At 34.7% G+C, this 27,126-nt stretch overlaps 1 protein-coding gene across 5 annotated transcripts in view; it reads left to right on the forward strand.

The window, feature by feature from the left end:
* Nucleotides 1–27,126, forward strand: part of CFAP47 (cilia and flagella associated protein 47) — a 275,959-nt gene that overhangs the window by 72,947 nt on the left and 175,886 nt on the right. For all 5 annotated transcript variants that reach the window (XR_001874104.1, XM_017811012.1, XM_017811014.1 and 2 more), the window contains 8 exons: nt 5,629–5,726; nt 6,349–6,465; nt 12,649–12,783; nt 13,293–13,405; nt 17,517–17,658; nt 18,482–18,570; nt 19,850–19,936; nt 26,724–26,800. Coding sequence is in view for 4 of the 5 variants with exons in the window: in XM_017811012.1 (XP_017666501.1) it covers nt 5,629–5,726; nt 6,349–6,465; nt 12,649–12,783; nt 13,293–13,405; nt 17,517–17,658; nt 18,482–18,570; nt 19,850–19,936; nt 26,724–26,800 (858 nt within the window). In the remaining variant the exon portion in view is untranslated. The remainder of the gene's footprint in view (nt 1–5,628; nt 5,727–6,348; nt 6,466–12,648; nt 12,784–13,292; nt 13,406–17,516; nt 17,659–18,481; nt 18,571–19,849; nt 19,937–26,723; nt 26,801–27,126) is intronic.

Genomic DNA, 27,126 nt, shown 5'->3' on the forward strand with positions numbered 1-27,126 from the left:
TTCTTGGTAGAACATTGCCATTCTTTCAGTCTTTCTGTCTACTCAGATCCGTTTTCTTCTGGTAAACACTCTTTCCAAGTAATCCATCTCTTTCTTGAAGTTTGGTGCCCACTACTGGGTTTGATACCAGGTGAGACTTTACTAGAACTGAACAGAAGGGAAAGGATTAGTCTACATGCTTGTGATACAACTCTCCTGTTTATGCATCTTAGCAAAATATTTGCTTTTTCTGTAACATGGGAGATTTACTGTTTCCTCTGGATTCTCTTTTACAGAACTTCCCTCTATCCAATTTTCCGTCTAGTATTTGTGTAATGAATTATTCTTAATTAAGTGTAGTATGCTGCAAGCATCATTATTGGATTTCATCCCATTTGTTTCAGATCATTACTCCAATTGTTCAAGATCTTAAATTATAGTCCTTTCCTCATGAGTACTTGCAACTAGTTTTTCTTCCCAAAGACAATTCCTTAACCTGGTTGATATTATTTCCAGACTGGAGTACGGTAATTTTATGCAGTTTTCCAAATTGCACATGAAAATATCGGAGAGTATGCAATCTAGGACCTTTTTTGTGGACAGCTGATAGGGTTGCTGTTTTTGAGTGGTTTATGCTCCACCTGACAGTACCTTTTTCCTAGACTACATTTCATTGCTTCTTTATGAGATAGAATGGAATAAAAACCTTAATGAAGTTAAATGTATAGTATTTTTCCTTGATCCATTGAATCATTTACATGTCAAATAAATAGACCAAATTTTACCTAGAGGAGTTTATGGTAACTTGCTAGCTATTCTGTCAGCAAACAGGTGGTTTGTCATTTTTGTGTAAATTGTTATAGACATTGTCTGGATTATCCCCATTTAGACAATAATTTTCTTATCTTACAATAAAATCGTGAGGCTTCAAATCTAATCATATGAATGTAAAAACATTTTTTTTGTGTGTGAAAAAAAAGAGATTATGGCAAAAAAAAAGAAAAGCATTGCAAAACACTGTAGCCGTGCTACTGGTTCAACAGGATAAGACCAAATTCAATCCAAAGAATGACTATAAAGATAGTTTGCTCTTTTCATTCTCTTTGTGGGCAAAGAGAGTGAAAACATTCCCACATAAATTTTGGTTTTGACAAATCTGATTTTTCTGCATTCAGGATGAATTAGGAGTGACACTATGTATTAAGTAATTGATGTAAAATGTGTTGCAGGGACTTTTTAAAGGCCATATTTAAAACAAAAATAAACGTATCTGACCTTTTAAAATAAATGAAAATAAAAAAAAAAGAGGAGATGACTAATTAGACTGCCATGGCAAAACGTTGCTGCTTCTATCTGGAAATGAGTTTTTTATTCTTTCTGTCTTTCTTTCTAACGTGAACAACAAAAGCAGTGTGTCTTCAAAGGTTGGTTTAACCTGTCACAAGAAAGATGAGGACAATGCTGTTATGCTTGGTTACTAAATGTATGCAGTATGATACTATACCAAATTAAAAAAAGAGTTTCCTTTTAAAAAAAAAATACACACAGGAATTACGCTAGTCCAAAATCACTGAATTGACTATGAATGTTGCTTCACTCATCACTGAGTGAAATGAAATGAACTGAAATGAAACTACTCTCATTTTAGATCACTTACCTCAAGGCCCCTTGCAGTATATTTTTAGGTTTCCATAGCCATAGTAAATGTTGCACTCATAAATGATTGCACATTCCCTCCAAGTTAAGCCTGCTTGGTTATTTTTTTTTATGATGAATTTTCACTTATTGTCACGGTGTGACAGAGAACGAAACATGGGTGATTGGATCAGGATACTGGGGTTTATCATAGAACCAGCTCACCCTGTTTGATAGTTTCACACACTCAGTTGCTTTGCACAGCGCTCTGTTCACAGGGCCTCGAATTCCCTCTGTGCCAGGGAGGACAATTGTGATCTGAGAACATCAGGAAAAAGTCATGTCAGTTCATGCTGTGCTGCTGCTCATAGACACCAGTCTAGTGTCACTCTCCACATCCATTGACATCTCTCTGAATCTTTCTATCTTCCCACTTCTTCAGGATCTTTCCCATTCCAACGTCTTTCCTCCAATTATGAACATCTTCACCTTCTTTCCAGTCCCCTGTTGTCTCTTCAAGACCACTGATTCTTTTTGGGAATGCTTCTTTTTGGCCTCTTTCTTTTCTTAACTCCAAGTCCCCAGATTTCCCAATCTAAATAGTTTATGTGCAGAGCACAGTTCGTGATCAGCCTGAGGCTTCTGTCTCACTCCTCTTCGTTAATGGGAGAACTCAGAATGTGGGATTTTACTCTTGGTGTTATCAAAATTTGCAACCAGTCCCTATGGGAGGCAGCTAGCAAGTAGCAGGAATCTGTCTCAGAAGTCAGAAGTTAAATTTTGGACAATTTCCTCTCCTGTTCTCCAACCACACAGTTATCTGTTACCTGTTAGAGATTGTGGTTTTAATCTATTTTGGGCCTACAACACCCATCAGTCAGGTTTTCATCATGACATTGGCCGAGAATCTTTAAGATCCACTAGTAATTTTTTTTTTTTTTCAAGAAGTCCCAATATAAGTGAAATTCAATTTATTTAGATGCCTAGGGGAAAATGAGGTATCCTGAGTAATACTTCTGATTTCCATTGTTTATTTCTACAAAAATTGACTAATTATATTTAAAAACTTAATTACTGTAGAGTGGTTAGCTGGCAGATGTTCTGCTAGATTTGGTGTAATTAGCAAAAATACATTATGTTTTCTGACTAATTTATTCACAAGCATTTGAGATAAGTAGGTTGATTGATAGCAGAAGGATTAACTGAAAAACAACAAAAATGCTTATAGAAGTATTTAATTAGTTAAAATGGGAAAATATTCCACCTCATGGGATTTTTTCTTTATGCTCTAATTTACGTAGATTGTAAAGCTGTAGTTCAATAAATGGTTTTTGAACAATAGTGCCACCATGTTTCATTTCCAGTGGCACATTTATGTGCCTGTATTGCAAACTGGATTGAGTGATCCAGACTAAAAATTAAGGAAAATTTCTTTTTAAGCCAGCTTTATTCCCACACCCATTTTGCTGGCACACAGACAATTCAATCAACATGAAAGAAAGAATTTGAAGACACAGAAAACTACACAGGGACTATGTGCAGTGTCCCTGCCTGCGAAGGGGGGTTGGAACCAGAGGATCTTTAAGGTCCCTTCCAACCCAAACCCTTCTGTGATTCTGTGATACTAAGGACAACTGGTATTGCTTAAATGTGCTCTTGTAATATTCCCACCAGAAGACTAAAGGCAGCAAATTTAAAGTAAGAGTTAAACTCGAATAAACAGTAAATTTTATTTTTTGTTCAAAGCATATGATTTACTGATTTCCATACCCATGCTGAGCAAATCAATCTCGATGACTAACCATAAATAAAATTCAATATTGGACTTTATAAAGTAGAAGTAGTTAATTTTAGACAGTTAAAAATAAAAGTGTGAAGATGGTGATTTATTAAAAATACTGATATGGTGTGCTGAGAGTCTGAATTCTATTAATAAAAAAAGAAGACAGTTTATTGATTTTTGATAGGTACCAACGATGATCAATAAAATGATGGATTTATATTAGAAAGACTGACTTTTTAGGAACAAAGTAAGCTTTTAAAAATGTATTTTGCTATTTTTAAAGTATTTTTTTTGCAGTGACTGCATCAAATACTTTAGAAATAAATGTAAGCAGATTACCAAAGAGGTGGGTTGAAATTAGTATCTCCTACTGCAGATATTTCTANGTCTGAATTTAGTTAAAATTAGTACTGTTCCAATTTAGTTGTTGAGGCCCATATTTACTATAATCAGTTCCTGTCACAGGTAATGTGGAGATGCTATATATCCTGTCAGACTTAATCTTTTGTGCCTTCCAATCTGGAATTATCAAGGATCCCTATCCTGTCAGTTTTCTGCTTGAAAAAAAGTTGTTTCAGTTGAACAATAAGGAAAAGAATACTTTGAAAAAGTGAAATTTTAATACATGTTGTAATTTTGATTTGAAAACTTATAGAAAATGAAATAGTAATTCAAATATTCTTTTAAATACTTTTTTTAATGAGCATACATTTAATGAATATTTAGAATAATATTTAAATTGACTCACAACTTGAACATAAAAAAATAAGGGATTTTGGACCAAGCCTAAACATCACCACACTGAAGAAGTGGCAGACTAAAATCATTACCAATGTCACAGATTTAAGCTCAGATGGATTTACATACCTTTGTTGCTAAGCTTGTGCAGCATCTGTTCCTGTTTCTTCTTGCTAAAGCTGTATGAATATGCTGAAGTAACTACAAAGAGTTGATGAAAAGTGATAGATATTTTAAGTTTTTCAGATACTGAGTAATCTGTAGTCTATAATGTCTATTCTTGTGTTGAGTAATAAAAGATAGATTTTGCTTAGAATATGGTATAGGATTTTGTTGTAGGCTGAACTAATTTTTTTAAAAAGTGTAATAGTGAAATGAAACCTGTATAATTGGTCCTATATGAGAAAGAATGATCCCAGTCTATCTGAAAACCTTGCCAGTGGCTGAAGTCAAAAGTATCTCCTGAATTTGGGAGCTCAGACCTGAGACAGTAATGGAAACACAAAAACCTGAGTAATAGGTGTCTTCACAATAGATGTTGGAAGAAACTGCAAATAATACAACAGAGAAGCCATGACTTCGTACTTGAGAGTTTGTAACCAGATTGTTCTTCTTAAAAAAGATCAACTTCTATGTGTTCATTCTTCAAAACCAGCATATTGTCTAGAGAGGAAAGAACTGGTAGTTGGGCATAGACTGATTTAAAGTACTTAGTTACTGGTATGTCAGTAACTTTTTATACTTCAGGTTGAGTGTTTTCAAGTAACTGTTTTCTTCCTGTGATTTATTAGGATTCTTAAGGACAAAGTGTTGTTTAAATGCTGTGTTAAATACTTAAGATATGGATACTCCAAATGAGAAATTATGAGTAAACTATATTTATTTTCTTAATAATCAGTTTTATTTTAATAAACACATTAGAAATATAAAAAAATATCTAACCTTGTGAGGAGTTGGCCTTTACAACACAGTTGTAGAAACGGTGATCTATGCTGTGGGAATTAACTCTTGGGTTTCATTTATATTGCATTTGTCCCACATAATTTAATATTACCTTAAAGAATATCAATAACCTTTTCCTTTTTGTGTACTTAAACGTTGCAGCTTTAAAGGATCCCTTTGTGTTTTCATGAGTTTCAGTAACCCTGTTAATATTAGGCCTTTAAAAATAAAATGTTTGCATGTTTAGGTTCCTAACCTATGAGGTTAAGTTTAGCTTACTTGCTTTCCATTCTGCTGTGATGAATACTCTTACAGGCTGTAGCAGAGTGTATGAATAATAGTTGCAATATTCTAGGTGAGATTTTTCATGTTTTCAACCATGGCTCTGGAATAAAAATATGTCTGGGAAATTGTTTGTGTGTTAATGGATGTCTCCTTTTTCCGTTCTTTCCTCTACTCAGTGATTTCAAATAGTTATCATATCTATGTAGAAAAAAATTAAACCTCTTGGAGAGAAGTGTCTCATTACTCTTGCTTTGTTTCTCCATCAGGTGGAGTACCACCAAGGAGATGGATAGTAAATTTTGACCAAGATCTTCTAGATGGTTTGGTATTGGCAGCACAGGTGGCAGCTTATTGTCCGTATTTGGTAAGGAATTTTCTTAATATTGTGCAAGTTTTATACAGTTCTTCAGTGTCAGTGGCCTTGTTCAGGCCTGATTTTCCTTTGCAATGTTCAGGAATACATTCAGTGCAGGTGCAGGTCAAGGGTGCAGCTGCAGGTCAAGCTCTGGGTGGCCCAGGGTTTCCTTTGTTCGGGGTCCCTCCTCAGAGGCACCAGCTCGAGCTGTTATTCTGCTGTTGCACCAAGATTAAACTGTTTTAAGGATCCAGGTGTCTTGTCTGAGTGTGTGAGTGTGGGGGAGTGTAGGGAGTCAAGTAGGGCACCTCTCGGCTCACTGGAGCCACCGCTGCGATGGGCCTTGGGTCCCAGCTCAGGTGACTCCCAGAGGGGCTCCTGAGTGGTCAGACAGGGAAGTTTCCTTAACAGCAACTCTTGGCCTATAGTATTTTTAAAAAGAAAAAAAAAAACTACAAAATTTAGCAACTCATGGGGGATTATTTCAGTGTTGATTTTTAACTGGGTATATTCTTAACATTGAATTTCAGTTTAAAATTTAGATTTTATGGGTTGCTGAAGGACTGAAAATACAAAATCAGTAACTTTGCTTAGTGGAAGATTAAGAGTTTGATTTTTCTGTCTTCTTTAGATTTCTACTCACTTTATAAGGATGTATACTAATCCAAGAACTTATCAACAGTTTCTGCACAACTGTTTGATACTTGTGAAGGCTATGCATGCTGTCAATCTGAATATAGACATAAAGGTAAATGATTTTATGCTAGCAGCTCTTATATAGGTTGATATTTTTATTTTTACTTTTTTTTATAGTAGTATTGTACATCAAATTAAGGTGAGATTTTAGTGAAACAGTTTTGTTCCATGATGTGCTACTTTATGAGGAAAACCAATATACTGCTTTATGTAAGTACACTTACAAGTAATTTCTGTAATTCCTTGTTTTGTGTAATAGCACATATACAACTAGCTGAACATAGGATTAATTCAGTTCATATTTTAGCATCATGAATCACACAATGAAAACCCAAGTGGAATTCATTATTGACATGAGAAGACAATTTAGAAAAAATATATTTAAGAACAAGCATCATGCACTTCAACGTAAAGAGAAGTGGTGAAAGAAGTTTTATGAATGTCTGGTGACACGTGCATCTATCTAACCATGAAGGCCCGGGAGTGTTCTGTCCCAGGTTTGATGGAGTCAGAAGTCAGAAGCTTTGGACTGCTGGTGAGAGTGACACTGTTAAGTCATTAGCTTCTGATGTCCTTTTTTGGGATAATTTTTATATATTTAGTAAACGTGCTTGACATCTGTCTTTTTTATTGACCTATGCTTCCAAATTTCTAGATATGGGGACGTTTACCTATGTTAGATATTACTTCTTTGTTCATTGTCCCCAAACCCGGTTTTCTTTTGCTTCTAGTCTGCATTTCTATATCCATTTCTTGTCCATCTGTGAGTTAGTTATATCTGGTAGTTCTGGTAGTACCCTGTGAAGATAAAAGTAAAACAAATCAGCCACAGAGCTCTGAACATTAATTAAATTAATTAATGTTTTAATTAATGAATTTTAAAAAGTTGCTGTCACAGCTAATCCAAGTATAGCAGAGCTCTACAAGATGGCCAGCAAACCTTCAGACAGAGAAGGTTTGTCAAACCCCAGTGCTGAGGCTCTGTAAATTCAGGACAAAGCTTAGGGCCTCTTAATAGCAGTGGCCAGGCTGCATTACAGGTTTCCATGCTCATGGGGATTCATGATCTGATCTTTCATTTGCTGGTTGTGTGTGTTAGTTACCAAACTATTACTTGTTTAAATTATCAAATTCCCTCTTATTTTCTTTTTCTGCTTTGCTTGCTGAGTCATTAAAAATCCTGTGCTTAACAAAAGTAGTGAAAACTTGCTTCAGATCACATCATTCTCTTAGGAATTTGCAGAATGATGCAGCTTCCATCACGAGCAAAGTGAACGTCAGGTACTGTGGTGGGCTGGGATGGGTATGGAGTATATTGGGATGGCTGGACAACAGCAGATACAGTTGAACAGACATAATATTTGAAAGTGTATGAGGAAACTTTCCAAAGGAATTGATAGTATTAGGAATCACGGCTGTGATGTGGGCAAAGTAGTATAAAAAGAAACTCAATTACTTTTTTTTTAATCCTTTCCATTCGATTTTGTTATTATTATAGGGAAAAATTGATCCTGCTGTTTGCAGTTGTATCAGCCACTGTCTTGTTCTCACCTCTTGATACAGATAACGATGTTATAATCGGCTTTGCTATGACAAGCTAAACCAAGAAAATCTACTGTTTCATATACTTGTGACTGAAAGGAAGCATAAAAATAATCTGGATATAACCCTCAAAACAAAGGCATGTTTTACCTTGGCTTTTATTAAAAACAGGCAGCTCGGCACGTGAAGGCAGAGTTTGTATGGTGGATATACAAAAGATGTTAAACACATTAGATATGTAAGCAGAATTCTAGGATAGTCTCCTTATGCATGTAGCATGTTTTAAGACTAAAACATCTATATTGCTGCAGTATTATTAGTTCGGCATATTTTTTAGATTTTGGTGTTTTTATAGGTGGGAAAATCCACCTCTGTACAGACTAGGAGTTTAAACAAAGCTATATAATCAGTCAACACTAGGAAAAGGAACAGATCTTGGGCATTCGAGGTCTGCATTTTAATTCTAAGGGTACATTTTACATAGATGTACTGGAATTCTTATATGCTTTTCTAAGATTACTGTAGAAATTTCTGAATGATCTTGTTCTTCAGCAATAAAAGCAGCAAAATTAAAAATACATTAAAATTAAAAATCCTGTTGCTGAACTGTCCCAATCTGAGATTTTTGTGATAGTCTTGTCTCTTAAATTTAACAGGGTAAAATATTCCCTCCAGTAGCATTGGCTAAGTTCTTGAGTCAGGCAGTTACTGCTTCTGAACTCTCAGGACAGCTTTGCATTAATTAATATGAGGATAGTGGTGATAACACAAGCTGAGACACTATTAAATCTGGAACAGGTGGCACTTTTAATCACTCTAAAAATGTAAGATTCTGTAATAATAAAGAAATTTAACTGTCTGGAAGTCTTCAGCTCCAAAATCCCCTTAAGAATTAAGATATAGATTTAAGATGGAGTACTTTGAGTAGGAAATTCTTTGTTTCCACTTTCTAATCATGATTGACAATTCGACCCTGGAGTATTAGTGGTGTCTTTCTATGTTTTTTTATTTGTATTTGATATTTTTAAGTTCTAAAATGCTTTTATTTGAAGAATATCCGGTTGAAAGTCCAAAATAAAGTATTGCAAGGTAGGATGGTGAATAACAGCGACATGGAGGGAATGTATGTGACAAGGATAGATTAGGAGAGAAGATGCAGTGATTGGGAATAGCCAGTGGAGGAAATCAGTTTGTTCCAGATTGACTTAAAACAGGGGCCAACAATACTTTATATTTTTTTACGTTTATATTTGAGACCAACTAAAGGGGAGGATATTTTCAAACAAGCTGTAACAGATGTTGTGAGTAAAGTGAGAGAGCGATAAGAATCTGGAAATTAATGTGTCTTTTCTGTTGAAATGAAGGGAGAAATTCAGCATTGTTATGAAGTAGAAAAACAGTAAAACTGGGCATTAACATGGCCACATGAGCAAGAAAGAGGGGTAGACAGTAATTCCAAGACTTGAGTTTGAAATGAAGGACAGAAAGAAGATGCTGTCAGCAACAAACGGAGAAGGGGAAAGAAACGCAGCAACACAGAATTTTTTGAATTTTGAGATTATATTTTTCCTTGAGGCGATATGCAGATTATTATATGCACTTAGAAAGGTAATTTACTGGCTGTCACTTAATGTTTTAGTTGTATTTTTGTTGTCATCATCTCCTAAAGATGATTAACACATTTTTTGTCTTAAGTTTCCTGCACTTCAGTAAGGAGCCATTAACTTGATAAATATGGCAATGTCTTGAAAAAAGGAACTTTAAGGAAAATGATTTCTTTCTTAATTCTTAGTTATTCAGCTAAAATCTGTATGATAACGCAAATACACAGATGGAACTCTGTCTATCCACCAATCTATAATGTAAAGGCATATACCTTTATTTTCCAGAGAAAGTAATCTAATATTGATGTGTGGTCTTAAATTCAGAAAACAGAAGAGAGAAAAAAAAATAAAAATCACTGGTATTTGTTGGAGTAGAAATTGTCTTCTTATATCATTCCTAGGGTATTCAGTAAAAACACTTGAAGAGGATTGTAATGAACAGAATCTTCCTAAGCTTGCATATAAAAGTGGATGCATTGGATAAAGAACATTTGGCTGGAATTCAGTTTTATTGATAATATGGTGGAAAGCATTTAACACTGTCCCACTCAACATCCTTTTCTCTAAAATGCAAAAACGTCGATTTGACACGTGGTCCACTTGGTGGATAAGGATGGTTGCACTCAAACAGTTGCAGTCAATGGCTCAGTGCCTGTGTGGAAACCAGCGATGAGTGGTGTCCCTCAGGGATCTGTACTGGGACAAGTCTTATTTAGTATCTTTGTCGGGGACATGGTCAATGGAATGGAATGCACCCAGAGAGTTTTTAGATGACAGCAGGCTGAGTGGTGGTGTTGATACTTTAGAGGGAAGGGGTGTCGTACAGAGGAACCTTGACAGACTAAAGAGGTGGTTCTGTATGAACCTCATGAAGTTCAACAAGGCCAAATATAAGGTCCTGCATCTGAGTCAGGGCAATCCCAAACATGGATACAGACCAGGCAATGAGTAGATTGAGAGGGACCCTGTGGAGAAGGAATTTGGGGTATGGATGGATGAAAAACTCAGTGCCCTGCAATGTCCACTCGCAGACCAGAAAGGCAATCACATCCTGGGCTGCATCAAAAGTAGTGTGGGCAGCAGGGCCAGGGAGGGGATTCTGTCCCTCTGCTTCTGGGACTGCACCTGAAGTGCTGCATCCAGCTCTGGGGCCTCCAACGTGGGAAAGACATGGGCTTTTTCAAGCGGGTCCAGAGGAGGCCATGAAGATGGTCGGAGGGCTGGAGAACCTCCTCTGTGGAGACAGGCTGAGAGCGCTGGAGTTGTTCAGCCTGGAGAAGAGAAGGGTCTGGTGAGATCTTATAGCACCTTCCAGTGCCTAAAGGGGATTACAGGAAAGCTGGAGAAGGATTTGGATGGGACAAAGGGGAATGGCTTTAAAAAGAGAGTAGGCTTTTTCATATTTTGAGCAACTTTGTTGTGGATAAAATTTAAGACATTAATCTGTTAAACTTCATTAATTGCTGTTGTTTACTAACACATTTTTTAAAGTATATACTATTTATAGACTATGAATTTTCTCATGAATGTTGTTAAGAAGTACACTGAGTTTTTTATTTTTCTTTTATTTTTAAATTTAGTTCCTCAAGTAGTAGATGAATGTCACAAAGGCAGTTTTATGAATTTGGCACAGGATAAAATATAATAATATTTTCTAAGGGAATAAATTCTGATCTAGGTGGAAATGAGTAGAAAGAAGTGGGTGGCAAAAGAAAGTTAAACTTGAACAGATAATCTACTTGGCATCTTTGCTATCTTAAATGAAAATGCAGGGAAAGTGAACAGTAGAGATGTAAAACCACAGCTATGTTGGAATAACTTGTTAACATTCAATAGCCATTACTGAGATAAGTGAATGAAAAAAATGAGAATATTTTTCAGACTTCAGATTTAAAGTTTTTGCAGGGAAGAAGCTTTTTTACTTTGCATAGTAAATGCATCCTAAAGTTTGAATCTTAAAAAACAGTAGTGATGGAATCAAACAAATAGAAGATGTGAAATATGATTACATATTCATGTCTGCATTATGCATGGAGAGTATATGAAATTAATCTTTAGAATTACAGGGATAAATGTTATCTAAGAAACTATGGAGAGTTACAGGGAAAATTCAGATCAGTGCCCAGTGATGTACTCACTCTCTAAGAAGGTTAGAGAGGGAGCTGTGTGAGAACTGCTGGGAGTAGGATGTGCTGCTTGGCTGGGCAGAGGGCAGGAGAACTTTACCTTTAAAACTTTAAATAAATTTTAAATTGAAAGTAAAAGTTAAATCAGATAGTTAAGATGATAAATATGTCTATACATCTCTCTTGCCACACTAAGACAGTCTAGAAGAGTCAATTTTTTTCTCCTTTTTTAAGTCTGTGTGGCTAATAGTTCTGCCACTCTCTTTAGTGACTTACCAGAATTGCTGAGGATTGAAGCTTTGATATGTTTTGCAGCTGCCATTCAAATAATTTTCTGTAAATCAAATATTTAAGATGTAGGAATACTTGCTACCTTTTGTAAAGTAATTTAGTATCTGTGATAAAAATAACTATAAAGTTTTTAGTTGGATGGTGACATTGTCTTCATAAACAGTTGCAAAACTGCATGTAGGAGCATTTGGGCTGGTATTTTTCATAGTAAACTGAAAGACTTTACATATATATATTTTTTTTAGCAATAGTAAAGACATATGTTTTCCAAATAGTAAATTTTACTTGCTCTTTTGGTTATACTTAATTTTAATGAAATGTATGTCTTTTTCTGCTGAAATGTGGGGAAAAAAAGGTAGTTTTAACTTTTAGCCTGGGTTTATTACCAGAGCATGTCATCAATGATCACGGTTTTATTTTGTCCACTGACTAGATTCATATTCATATTAGCTATGGGCATTATCCAGTTATTACAGGTTAGATTCCCAAATTTCCCAAATCTTCGTTCGCGAAGCCCAGCCATGATGATGATGACAGGTTAGATTGAAAATATTTGTATAGTAAAAATTACCTTAAACTTTTTTTGTTCTTCATCTTCATATCTCTAAAATATACAGGCAAAATTTTTACTCAATATCTGGTTATTTTTTCTTTTTTTGTTTTCAATATTAGGCCACTGATATCTGTGATCCAAACCCAGTCATGATGCTTATTTTGTGTGTCTACCTGTACGAAGGTCTCCCTGACTACTTGCCCAAGAACACTATAGAATTTACAGGTGCTCTCCATGCAACTGTTATTAAACAGGTACTGAAACCATTGAATTTAGATTTGTAGTAGTGCAATGTTAAAACATTGTATGTATATATGTGTATATATTATTTATATACTACAAAAAAGAATTAAGAAGTTTCATGTCAATTGGCTGTTAAATACAGAAGATGAAAGCTTGCATCTTCTTTTTATCTCTTCAGTCTTGGGATTTCACTTCTGCTGCTGTTTTTTTCTCTATGCTTGTAAGCACAGGAAAAAATCTACAAATTTGACAAATCTGAGATCAAAGAGAGGAATAAGAGATTAGCAGGCATAGGACTGCAGCGTACACTGCAAAAAGAATACTCTGAAAAATTAAAGTTGCATAGTCTGTGGGAAGTCTATAGTCCTTTGGAAGAAAAATGATCTACTTAGTTATTTGAAGTGCTTTCATATTTTTTTATATTCTTACTTTGTATTTTGGAATTTAGATGCAGAATACACCTATTATACTCTAAAAATCGAATAAAAATAGGCTGATTTTGTTGTTGTTGTTGCAATAGGTACGTCTGAAAAACCCAAGCAAAAAACCTTTGATATACGAGGCTATTCTTAGGGGAAGAGATGCTGATGATTTCTCATTACCTAAAGGAAACACTGTCACCATTGCCCCTAAGTAAGTAATGATATTTTAGTATTATTATTGGGTTTAGCATTACAGAAATATAAACCTACTTATTTAAGTGTGATAGAACACTAGAAATATGTTCAACTACAAACAGGACAAAATCAGTCAGGATAAAGGTCAGTATTTTTCTCCTTAACCTAGAACAAATCTAGAGTTATGTTTCAGTGGGATACTTTCAGTTTAGCTCAATAGGGCTTTAAGAGCAGAACATAAGATCATTAGATGAGTCATCTCTGTCCAAAACTTTTTTTTTTCCCCAATGTATCAAAAGCTTTAATTTTCAATTTGAATTTCCTGTTGTTACATTTTGTTTTTTTTTCTCCAACTAAATTTGAAATACCTCCTCTGAACTGTATTCACAGTTCTTAGATCAATGCATTGCAGATGCATGAGCAGGTAATTTTTTTTTTTTTTTGAGATTTCATGTCTTTCTTCTTAGTTGAAGATTGACTAGAAGTTTATGAGGCCATGACAGAGATTTGATAGTAGTGTTAGACTGCTTCTTTTTGCCTCCGTCCTCCCTCCCTGCCTAGACAGATGAGATGTAGTTTTTTTTATATCTGACATTTCTGAGAACCATCCAAGGATTTTTGGAAAGACCTACGTTTGGGAATGCATTAGGTTGTTATATTTTTGGTAGCAGAAATATTCACAGAATATTGCCATCTTTTTGGTTTCGTTCATTTTGCTCTTTCTGTCTATGTGCCTTTATGAATAGAAACAGGATTTTCAGTAATCCCTGCTCAACTAGTGAAGACAAGAGGGATGTAGCAGTGACTGTGGCTGTCAGGAGTTTTTAAGTTTATCAGCAAGACTTTCTTTTACAGATAAAATGGATTAGAGATTTTAAAAAGGAAAACAAAGCTCAACATTTGTATGGAAATAAACTGTGAAGAAGAAAAAAAATTGCAAATATAGATTGTCAAATTCAAGAAGATTCAACATAAATACAGTGCTCTTTAAGGATGACTAATATTTCAGTATTAAATGACATGCCTATTGTAAATATATGCAAAGAAGACAACAAATAATTACATGTTTTCAACAAACAGTGAGGCTGATTTGATTCCATTTTCTTTACAGTTACTTCAAATAAGAATTAGCATAAAAATCTAATCCTTGAAAATATCATGTGTTTCTCTGAAAGGTCAACGCTATGGCTGTTTTTCACTTCACCTTTAAGAAAAACAACAAAGTATAAACAAAACAAAATCAAGACACAATTAAATGTGCATAAACTTGTTGTTGAGCTGTTTGGCATTATATATAGCAACAAATATTTGAAAAATTGCATATAAATAAAAGCTTGTGGAAATGACAATCATGCATTGGTAACTTCTGCAGAGTTTATCATAACTTAACCTTACTTGTAATCATGACCACTAAATGAATAATAGTTGTTTTGTAATTAGTAGCTTTCTTAATATTCTGATGGAAGTGTTTGAGAACTCCAAAAGTTGGTGAGATGTGTGGGAATCTTGCAGGTTCTTTGTTAGGTCATAATATCGTGGGGGGTCTGATGTAGCTGAGTGTTGTATCTTGCATGTAGATGTAATGTAATTAGTGTAATTAATTTTTGATCTGACAATCCCACTCTCTAGGACACTGCACAGTGCTATATAGACTTTCAACTCACAACAATAATAGCATAAATATCTCTAAGCTCTCTTATATGGTGTAGACATGCCTATAAAGTTACTCAGTGTGGGTTTCTTACCAAGAAAAATGGTGAAAATTACTTGATCAATATTTCCCTGGGAAAGAGACTTGTTTAACTACAAACAGTATAGAACAAAAATCTTTTTATAAAGCAATACCTAGAAACTAGAGTTGTAGAAATTCAGACTGGAGGAAGGTGGTTAGCTACTGAGGGAAAAATACTATCAAAATGAAAAATTTTTTAATTGTAAGAGTTTTGCAAAGCACAGAAAATTGAAAATGGTGCAGGAAGTGACCAGCCTTCTGCCACAGATAATATGGGGGTGCTTTCTCAGAAAAATATTTCTCCCAAATGGTAGTTATCAGAAGCAACTGAAAAATGATTGGCTTGCACATGATGGCCTGCAATGTATAACTACTTTGGGTTGTGTTATCTAATGTTTTCTCTTGGCCTTAAACTCTACAAATTTCATCTCTTCAAGCAACTCTTTCTTTTTCTACACCAAAATATAATGAATAGAAGCATGTCTCTCCTTTTTTGAATGGTGGTACCTGCTGATCTGATAAGAAATAAAGAATCTTTGACCCCTACAAATGAAGTGGGTGTGGACAGAGCTAATTATAATAGTATGAGAGTGAACAAGCTTATAGAACAATTCCATGAGCTGAATTTGATATAGATTTGGTATTGATTGAGGCTTAATGGTCTGTTATACTTCTGATCTTCCCCAAGATTTTTTAAAAGATATTGGTGTTCTATTTATCACCATCTGGTTCTCAGGTGCCAATGTAGTTTTTTCTCCATTCTGTTCCATCATAAGAATTAGGTAAAGGATGTCCCAGAAGTTTCCTTGAAAGCAGCTGTCATCCAGGGACAAATCCTGCCACTACTACCATCAAAATAAGTTTATAGAACTCCTTCTATGGTTGTGATGGTTCAACTTATATGAAGAGATGTGTGCATTGAAATCACTTGGAAAAGTAGCTTTTATTATCAAATTTGTGAACCAAATGTAAATTCACATGATTCCATTGAAGCCATGGTATGCTGAGTGGTATTACAAGTCCTCTGCTTCACCACTTACTTGTTTAAGTATATGCACATAAAATATATGATAAGCATATTTCACATACCACTGTTAGTTAGTTGTTTGCCTCTGTTTTAGAATTCCCAGTTGGCAGAAGACCAATAAATCAGACGTAACTTCCCTCTGCCCTCTATTTTAATTCTGTTCTGTCAACTTGCAGAGTTCCTATTAATTATATAATGAGGAAGGCTGATTTAGGTTGAGGAGAGGTTTCATTTTGACTTCAGTATTTGCCATATCTTCTAGAAAGACAATTAACAAATCTACAGTTTATAAATATAAACTTTTCCCACATTGGAAGAATTTCTTCGAAGTATATCAGCCTGAGTTAATTAAGAAATGTAAAGATTTTACCATAGGTTATTTTCTTTCTGCCATCTTTTTCATACAGTTTGTTGGGGGGGGAAATTTTAAAATTTCATTAACTACATAGAATGACATTACAATGAAAGTATAAACCAATCAACTGACTTTTTGGTATATATTTATTCTTCTTACAACTCCTAAAGTATAGGTCTTATTTTGTTCAGAGAAAGCTCTCTCTGCTCTAGTCATATGTGTAGAGAGGCAGAATACATTTAGATTCTACTACTTTTAGAACAGTCCTACACACTGATTTTTCTGACCTTCATGCCTTCTTAAGGCATTCATCTCAAAAACAGAGAGATATTTCAAGAGCTTCAAAGTGTGAGCTTCAGGCATTAAACTTTTCTTATTGTTCTTGCTTAATTGAAGGACTGTTGCAAATAAAGGCTAAACTTTTACCTAGTCTAAACTCTCAGTCTATGTGGTCTCCCCTTCTCTAGTTTTCCCATTAGAGAGGGGCTGTTACTTGTATCAGAGAACTTTGTTTTTTTCTGCCTCCTAGTTACTCAGCTTTACTAATTATTCTGAAGGGTTTTTTTACCAATTTCTTTCTCAATCTTCAATGAGAATTTGATTAAGGACATCTAGATCTGCCTCACAACTTGCATAACAGGATGTCTGTTTAACTCAGAAAATCTTATTCAAATAGAAGAGCATACATTGAATGGGTTGTTTACTTAGGGTGATGCTGTAAGGAAAGAAAACTTCCTGTGCTAGTGTGTGGGGGAAGAAAAATTAAGCTGCACTCTAACGTCATAAAAAGCAATAAGGATTCAGTATTATTCTCTATATAGTATTTTATTAGAATGTTTTAAGGTGCTCTTAGGCAGAAGATTCTACTACAACAAAGGATTTCAGAAGAAACCATTTACTATCTTTTCTAGGCCCCTTGCCTTACAAAGACTCTGAAAAGTGCTCCTGAAATTACATTTCTGAGTAATTTCTGAGCCACAATTTTGTGATTTCCCCCTCCCTCCCTCCCCCAGGAAACAGGCATCTATGAATGTGGAATTCACCATTCGTTTCCTGCGCCCTGCTGAAGCAGTGTTGCTACTGACCTCACACGGAATAGATGCTGCCACACTGACATTCTCTCTGAAATCTGAAGTCAAGCATATTGAGCCTGCTGTAAGTTTATGTGTGTATGACTAATATTGTCACAAGAAATATTGTTATTCTCTATGTTATTTCAAACAAAAATGAACTGAGGTAAGGATGAAAATGTGAGTTGTCATCAGCTTTAGCCTTAGACCTATGAATTTTAAGATGTCCAGTATCTGTCTATGTACATGCAGAAAAAACCCTAGAGGAATATATAAGATTCGTGATCTAGATACAATATAAATTGCATTTAGATCCTGAATAAATTTTAAAAACTTGCACTGATTTCTCTGTAAATAAATCTGGAATCCTTTCAGCTTATGAATGCTATTGGAAATTCCATTATGGAGGGGTTGATATGCTTCAGGCCAGTGATTTCAGTTGTCACATGTAGAAGGATTGCAAATTTTCATTAAATGTTTCTGGGTTTATTTATGCTTTTAAACTACAGACAGTGTGTAGTGTTAAGATATATCCCAGAAATAGTCAGAGCGGATAGATGTGTGATACAAATGATGTTTATGTGATTCTTTTATTTCTTTTTTAATTTTTTTTTTCTCTCCTTACTCTCTGTATACTATAGGAATAGACACTGATGTTAGAAAGAAAGGTTGGGGCAAGAGACAAAATAGAGAATATGTAAAGATAAGAAAGGAAAAACCATGATAACTTGATTCTTGGCCTTGTGTTATCATTTGAGAGCATTTTAAAAACGCAGTGAAGTTTAGTGCTTGTTTAAAAGGAACCAGTGGTCAAGGGTTCTGTTCTTCTTTGTAATATCTTCCTGCTTGTTTGCATATGTAGTTTTGCAGCTTTTTCATATTGGTATAATTTTTTTGTTCTCTTTTAGGGTGTTACAAAGTGCAAATCCCCATGTTATGAGCTGAAGAAAGTTAGCCTAAATGTTACTAATCCCTTCAAAACTGATGGCATATTCAGGTAGACAATGCTGTAAACACAAATCTTTAATGATCATGCTGTTTTATCCACTCTTTTGCATAATTTTCTTCTTCTTCTTAAAAATTTAAAACCTGGAGGTTAAATTGTTACAAGTACTATGAAGTGGAAGCTATCATAATGAATAAAGAAGATAAATAAGCCTTAATTGAAATCCATCTCAGTGTAAGCAATAAAGCTGGAGCTTTAATCAAATGGAGTTCATGAACCTTGCTTGTATTTTTGTGTTTGGCTGAGGTCCAGCAGATTTACAAAGAGAAACAAGCCCTGTTAATTAATTGTTGGTTATTTTTTCCCCCAATCTGTTTTATCCTGCTGTTTAAATTATTAAGCATGCAAAAGAAAAAAAAAATGCTTTAGCCTTGGGGCTTCCATCACTATCAGTTAATCTAATTTTTAATTTGTATTCATCATAGATGCAACAACTGCAGTTATAAAAGTTGCTTTCCTTAATACAAAAGAAATAGAGTGCTGTGCCTCTTTAAAATATATTTATGTGGTCTGACTCCTTATTTTGTCTTTAGTCTGTAGAACTAGGAATTGGTTCATCTCATTCATTTATTTGCAAGAACTATCTTCCATAAGATTTTAGACTTGTTTTTTTATGCAACATGAATATATATGTTGCATAAGTTGCAAATTAAAATTCTCTTTCCCCCACAGAATAGAATTGGTCTATCCAAATAACAATTACAATCCTGTAACAGGACTGTTTCCACTGGTCCAGGAATGCCCTCTGGCATAAGCCTTGTGTGTGGGAATCATATGAGTTTATTTAGCTTCTGTCTTTTTTTAAGTCCTTGAGGCAGTCAGTGATGTTGCCTGTAATCACTCCTACGGTTTGGATAACTCTCTTGGAAATAATTGATGAAGTGATGAAGTGATTTAGTTTTATGTGCATCATTCAAAAGCTGCCTGACAACTACCAGAAGTAATTATCAATCTGGCCAACATTTGAACCATTAATCTAAAATAAAATATTTTTTATATCATGTTTCCAGTGATTTCAGGAATCTAGTGTTTCATCAGGGATTGTATTGTTTACTTGCAAATAACACTAGGAAACGCATTTTCTGATACCAAGGAAGTAGCTCTTTTACAGGAAAATAGGCTAAACCGCGACAAGTATTTTTAAGGTGTCTCCAATTAAAAATAATAAGCTTCTTTACTAATCCTGTGTTTAAAAGTTAGAATAAACTGAGTTTCTTCTGCATTCTGCAAGTTAAAAATGAGGTCATTATGTGTGCTTGCCATGCTTCAGGGTCGTTTTGCTGGAATCCACACGTAGTTTCGTGCAGCCAGAGCAAGTGTATCGAGCCAGGAAATTAAAGAAAGAGCAAACATTTAGGTAAGTTCCAAATAACAATTGGTAATTGTAAGATATTGTATTATACAATTCTATTAGTATTACATATTTGTGTATAGTTGTGTGCCACCTGTTGTAAAGAGTTATAGGTTAAGACATGGAAATATCACAGAAGATGCCCAACCAGTCCCGAGCAGCGACTGTTGGCACCTGGCCAGCTCTGCATTCAGTTCAGTTCAGCATTCCTGGTCCTGCTCCCTCCTGGCTTCTTGTGCATCTGCTCACTGGCAGAGCATGGAAAGCTGAAAAAAACTTTGATTTAGGGTAGGCACTGCTCAGCAACAACTAAAACATCAGTGTGTTATCAATACTTTTTTCATCCTAAATCTAAACCACAGCACTGTACCAGCTACTAGGAAGAAAATGAACTCTATCCCAGCCAAAACCAGGACAGTACTGTAAAAGGCCCTTGTAAACAGGTTGAATAATTCATTAATTCTTTATTTGATAATTTAAAATATTTCCCACAACTTGAGTCATGTAATTTCTTAAGCTCATATAAACATTCAAAATCCTGAGACACTTATTCAAGGGTTATTGGGAAATATCTTAAACTACTAGCTCATCAATACTGGAGGTTGAATTGTAATCATAGGGATGGTCCAAAGCCATGTCGTGAAATGCAGACTAATTTTCAGTTTCCTTTTTAAAAAAATGTGAAAGAAAAAGAAAAATTTAAAAACTGAAAAATAGTGACCATTTCAATATTAAGAAAAATTATACACTTATTTTAACTTAAAATGATTTTCTTAAGTGTAATTTATACTATGCTCTCTACTAAATTAAATAAGTATGTAATCATTATTGATATCAAAAAGGATTTTTCATCATTCTGCATATTTCAGCTTAATTTATCTCTAGAAAATAAATCAGTTTAATAGTGTAATTTTAGTCACACATCGCTCTTACTGAAATTAATTGTAGGCCATTTTATGTCTTTAGAAATCTGCAGTACTGATTTTTTATATTTTTAAATGTTTCAGTCATCTGTGATAACAGAAGCCACTTAGGTGCTTTTTTTTCCAAAATTTTTCCATTTTCTTGAGTGGAACAAACTTCTGAAATTTGTGTTAAAAAACTAGTATAACTGATCAGTAAGAAGATTGTGCCTGCAATCATTTTTATTCTTTTGATAAATCCATAAAATGCCTTCTGCAAAATGGGGACCTGTTGCTCTAAATGCTCCATAAGCATAAAACTACCATAAAAATCAGTGTTTGCCCTGTAGGTAATGCTGTCTGTGTGATTGATGTCAGGATCAAATCATGCAAATGACCACTTAGTCATCCGAGCAGGTGCAAGTGGGCTCGCAGCTCCTTCTGCATCCTCATTCTGTGCCTCCAGATGTGTCAGACACACTTTAAACCTTGCTGTAACAAGCTTTGCTTGGCAGGTGACCCTCTTACCTACCAGCTTTCCCCTCTGGCAAAATCACAGACACCCAAAATGGTGACATTCATACTAAAAAGGAGACCAGCCCTTTGGTCATTGTGACATGGGCTCATTACACTGTGGCTGGAAAAATGGCCCAGTCTGCAGGTAGAGCCCCAGTGAATTATACCCTTGCTGGGATACAGCGCTGTCTAAGCTAAAAAATCTAACAATAGTCCATGCCATTCAGTGGTGCAGGCAAGATCTATTTGTCCATGGGGAGCAGAATGGTGTGTGGTGAGAAGGATAGTATTTTTTCATCCATTTGACATAATTTTTCTTTGAAGTATACTGTGATACATGTGCCTGGATTTTTTTTCAAGTTATGCACTTTTCTGTGCTTCTTTAAGCCCTTGAAACTTCAATTTTTGTCCTTGGTCTGCATCTGTATGCCAGCATGGTATGCTCACTGTGCGAGAAGGAGAACCAGGTGGAGTGAAGCACAACACATGGCCCAGAAATTATAGTGTAAAACTATCCATAATTTTAAAACATGTTGGCATTTGAATCATGTCCATTAGAAAGAAAAGGAAGCAACAAATGACAGTAAAAGTTCAAGGTTGCATTTAACAGCTATTTTTTCCTTCATAGGTTTCCTTCTGTAAAACTAGGAAGTGATAAAGATATACTAATGATTCACTAATAGCCCTATTCTAAGACCATGACTTAAGCAGTTTAACATTTACATTACTGTCCATGAATCATAAGGATGGTTCATGATTGCACAAGACTGATTTTCTAAACAAACTGTGAATGTGGATAAATATTTTTACATTAAAATTTAATTTCAAACCAAAAAAGGAACAATTAATGAGTGAATTTCAAATCAATCTTTGCACTGTATATAACTTCTTAATGTTAGGTTATTTACCTTTTTTTTAAAACCAGAGATAGTATCAGGAATTCCATACATTTTTAATTTTCTGAAATTTATTCTTACACTTTTTGTTCTAAGCAGTTTCATGTGTTGAGGAAAGAGGTATGTTATACACAATACCTGTACTTTCTTATTGAAATGAAGCTCCATAGTACCTCTGCGTAACATAGGTTATGAGATACAGCATTAATACCCATCATTTCATAAGACATGGTTTACAAATATGCTATCAGGAGTCATTGCAATTCTGGTTATTATTTGATATAATAGAAATTCATCTATTCTAAGCTATACTATACCTATTTTGGGAAGCTCCTGTTTTAGTTTTTGTCCTACTCTTTGTTCTGAGATCAGAAACTGTCCTGTGAAGCTTGAAAACTGGCAAATATCTTAGATGTGAGTTTTGTCTTTAAATGTTTCAGTATTTTCAGTGCATTATCAAGCAGTTCCTTGTATTCCTTCCCTCTAATAAGACATTTGCTTGCTGCTAAAGTTCTTGTTTCCTAAAATTCATTGATTATGTTGCTGCTCTGTGAATTTCAGATTTCCCCATGGTGTCTGGCACTTTTTTTTCCTCAGTAATATATAAAATCTGGAACTGTAATTGACTAAAAAGATATTCTAGTAAATTCTCCTCCAGATACATAAAGCAAAGTGATTTCCTTTTTTTTCTTTCTTTTTTTTTTCCTGTAAATTTGTTGAATGGAAAAGCGAGTTACTGGCTTGTTTGGACTCTGAACTAAAGAGTAAAGGTGTTCCATTACAGAGGTATAGCTAATATGACATGATGTATGAACACTATCTATGTTGACTGCATAATGATTTTACTTTTCATCTTGATTTTTTGTCATACCTGATAACATGGCAAGCCCAGCCTCTTGGTGGTACTGTGTGGGAACAGGTATCTGACAACTCAGAGGTGACAGCTACTAAACTGCTGCACAAGTGTGGAAGTGGCTTGGAACTAGATAAACTTTTAGATCCTTTCCAATCCAAACTGTTCTATGATTGTAATTTGTAGTACATGATTGAATAAACCACAGCAGAATGTATTCACACCTCTCATTTCTCTGTCTCAACCAGGTTTTTCTACCAAGCAACTGAGAGGTGCCCTCATAAACCAATCCTCACCTGTACCATACAGAACTTTTTTTCATTTAATGCACAGTAAAATAATCTTGCTGTGGAAGGGACAAGTTGTGTTTGTAAAAAAAACAAAAACAAGTAAGGGACAGTTTAAGTCATTTGGTCTCTCTTTATCTTTTTTATGCCCACCCCCAGCCCCCTCTCCCCCTTTAAATACTGAAAGACCACAGTAGAGTCTCCCTGGAGCCTTCTCTTCTCCCAGCTGTCTTCATAGGACAGGTGCTCCAGCCATTTTTGTGGGCCTCCTCTGGACCTTCTCTACGTTCGTGTCTTTCTTGTGCTGAGGACCCCAGAGGTAGATGTAGCACTGCAGGTGGGGTCTCACAAGGGTAAAGTAGAGGGGGAGAATCCCCTCCCTGGCCCCACTGCCCTCGCTGCTTTGGATGTAGCCAGGACGGGGTTGGCTTTTTGAGCTGCTGCTGCACATTGCCAGTTCCTACATATTTTTTCATTCCCCAGTATGCCCAACTGCTCCTTCACATGGCTGCTCTCAAGCCATTCATTCCAAATTTTCTATTGATACTGGAGATTTTGCTGAACCTGGGTTCAGGTTCAGCAAAGAGACTGTGCAGACTTATTTTATGGCAGCTTTCAGCTGTTCTGCCTAATCCATTTCCTTATTTCTCTGTGTATTGAAAGGGGATGTATTGAACCAGACTTTGAGTATAACTAAGCTTCTTATACCTTCCTGAACTTTATTCCTTTTGCTTTTATTGTTGACTGAGATGCTATTTCTTTTTGTTATGGAAGAATGAGGCACAATGTTCATGTCTTCCACAACACAGTTTTGTTTCCCATCACTTATCTGCAGGTGCTTTGTTCATTGATGTAAGAAAGGAATTGATAAAGAGAGAAGTTCAATACCATGTTAAATCAGCCTAATGAGTTCCTCTGTTGTTCAACTCTGAAAATAGGACTTACTCAATGTAGAGTTCACACCAGTGAAGAGCTGTAATGTATTTCCACTATGTTATTTTTTTCGTACAGCTTTTGAGCTATTTGTTACTTTTACAGTGATTCTTCAGCTGTAGTTTCTGTTTTTGCAAGCATGACTTAGTATTCTCATTCAAAGGTAAAGCATTGTAAGAAATTATGCTTTATATAAAATTTGGTTTTTTTAATACGAGATACTTATTTGTGAAGTACAGAATAAATAGTATGTGGCATGCTTATAACTCAGAGATCGTTTTCCTTTCTGAAAAATGGCCTTCAAGTGTAGGCATTAAAATACACCTTCAGGATAACATATTCTGAGAATTTTGCAAGTCCATTTATTTAAGGTTGTGATTTTTTTTTTAGCCCGTCAAGATTAACTGTTTATTTTAACAGAGACCCAACATCTATCAGATACTGTATGCAATAATTGTTTGCTGTATGCTGCTTCATAAAATTTTACTGCTAGGGGAGAATGACTTTTATGCATGGATAATAATAAACCTGAGTCTTGAGCTGAAGCTCACATTATTTTTTTTTTTGAGATACACTACATTATAGTTTTCAGCACCTTTGAGCTCTGTGCTTGTCATAAATTAAACAAAACTCTCCTTCCATAAATGTAACTGCACAGTCTTAATTCCTGTCAACAATGGTAGAAATTATTTGTGAAGAAGGATAGAAAACTATATAAAGTCACACCAAGGAAATATGACAGTGAGGAGCACAGTTTGCTTGGGGTGTGGGGGGGAAATTAGAGAAGATTTTGTTCTAAGCTGTGGTTGTTTTTTTTTTAAAGAATACCTGTTCTTTTCAAATACACTTGAAAAGTAGTATTGTAGTGAAAAGAGTTAAGGTGTTCAGGTTAAGATTCATGCCCTTCCCCTTTCTTAGACAAATCCTTGGTTACATTAGGTTTCTCTCGAATGATTAACTGCAGTGTTATTTAATATAGGTCATTCCTGTAGCCTTGGTGTGAAAATAGTACCAAGGGACAAGCTTTACTATTCCTGGGCTTACCTTATCCCATCTTTTCAAGGCTATAACCTTGTGGAAATGAACCTTGTACCTGAACTGAACTGAAACAAGAAGAGATTTTTTTTTTTTTTTTTTTGCTAGAAATTGCTTGAAGAGCTTCTCTTATGAGTTTTGATGTTTCCTAGCAAGATCATGAACTACACGTTATTAACGTGGAGATTTCACATCCCTAATTCCTTACTGTGTACTATGAAGTTCCCAAATACTTATTCAAAGAGCCAAGAGTAAAATTAGACTTTGTACAGAAAATCATGGAAATTTTATTTATCTTTATTCTATGAGCAGAAACATTTTAAACCATGTGTACTCAAGCAAATTTCAAGTAGTTTTTTTTGTTTGTTTTGTTGGGGTTTTTTTGTACAATAATTCTTGTAATGTAAAAAAGAAAAAAAAAAGAAAAGATAACATCTAAGAAGTAATTTAAAGAAAAACTATTTTAGGTAATTTCAACTTTAATATTAAAAAGATATTAATCTTGACAATGGCAAATATAAGATGCCAAATTCAATCAGTTTGGAAATCAGCACTGTAAGAGAAACTATTTACACGAGGTAGGGATAGTGGCAACATTTGCCCCCTATTTTTTTTACCACAAAATATGTTAATATTCCACTGTCTATGTTGCACTTTTTCTGAAGTAATCATGTTCTGTTTCCTCTAAGAAAAAATAATGGCTCACAATTTTAAATAATTCATATACTATTGATTTGTTGCAGTTTATGAATCCCTGATATACAAAATTGTGAGATTCTAGTGGGTCTTTTTCTGATGGATTAGATCTGAATCTCGCACTTGCTGGATTAAGTTTAGATCACTCAACTTTTATTAGGGTTAATGTAAATATTGATATTAATTTGTTAAAAAGTGAGATGTCTTAAATGATGGAAGAAGTGACTTTCCTATTAAATTTCTTAAACATGTTGCTGTCCTAGGGTTTGGTTAGGTTAGAAAACATTGTCACACTAATTTTATAAGGTGTTATGATGTCTTTATTACTGTTACAGTGTGTATGTTGGACTTAAAATAAATTTAAAAATATAAAATAAAAATAACATGAAAGTTTGTATTCAAACTTGAATTTATGAAACAAGATACTGGTTAATTTAAAGAAGGATGTTCTGGCTCTACTCTAAGTTTGCATAATAACTCAAGTGGAAAAGGGGATGCTTAACATTATTGGATAGGTAAATGGTTCCCAAATGTGGTGTTCATTTATTTTTGATTGTCTTGAAACTTTTTCTTTTCCAGTATTTATTCATAAAAAGGAAAAAAAGTTATCTATTAATAATCAAAATGTTCAGCTTTAGGATATTGCTTCAATTTTTATTTTTTTTTTCCTTTTAGTTCTGAATGTAACATATTAAACTCAAAAAATAATACAGTGCCTGAAGATTCAAATGAAGAGAACAACTCTATTTACCGTAAGTACCTCTATACAGTACTTCATATTGCACTGTAGTAGAAATAAGACTATTTACATAAGTAAGATTTTGACATGAAAAGTGTGCTCAGTGACTATTATTTATAGTTTTCTTAAAACGTTGGCCTGAAATTGTTCATCACACTCAAAAAAATAGCCTAGAGAAGAGTGGGCTCCATGGTGACCTTATTTTGACCTTTAGTACCTGAAGGGAGCCCATGAGAGAACCTGGAGAGGGATTTTTTACAAGGGCATGTAGTGATAGAACAAGGGGTAATAGCTTTAAACTGAAAGAGTGCAGATTTAGATTAAATATTAGGAAGAAAT

The sequence above is a fragment of the Lepidothrix coronata genome, unplaced genomic scaffold (assembly GCF_001604755.1).
Source record: "Lepidothrix coronata isolate B3197 unplaced genomic scaffold, Lepidothrix_coronata-1.0 Scaffold30, whole genome shotgun sequence".
Taxonomy (NCBI): Eukaryota; Metazoa; Chordata; class Aves; order Passeriformes; family Pipridae; genus Lepidothrix; species Lepidothrix coronata.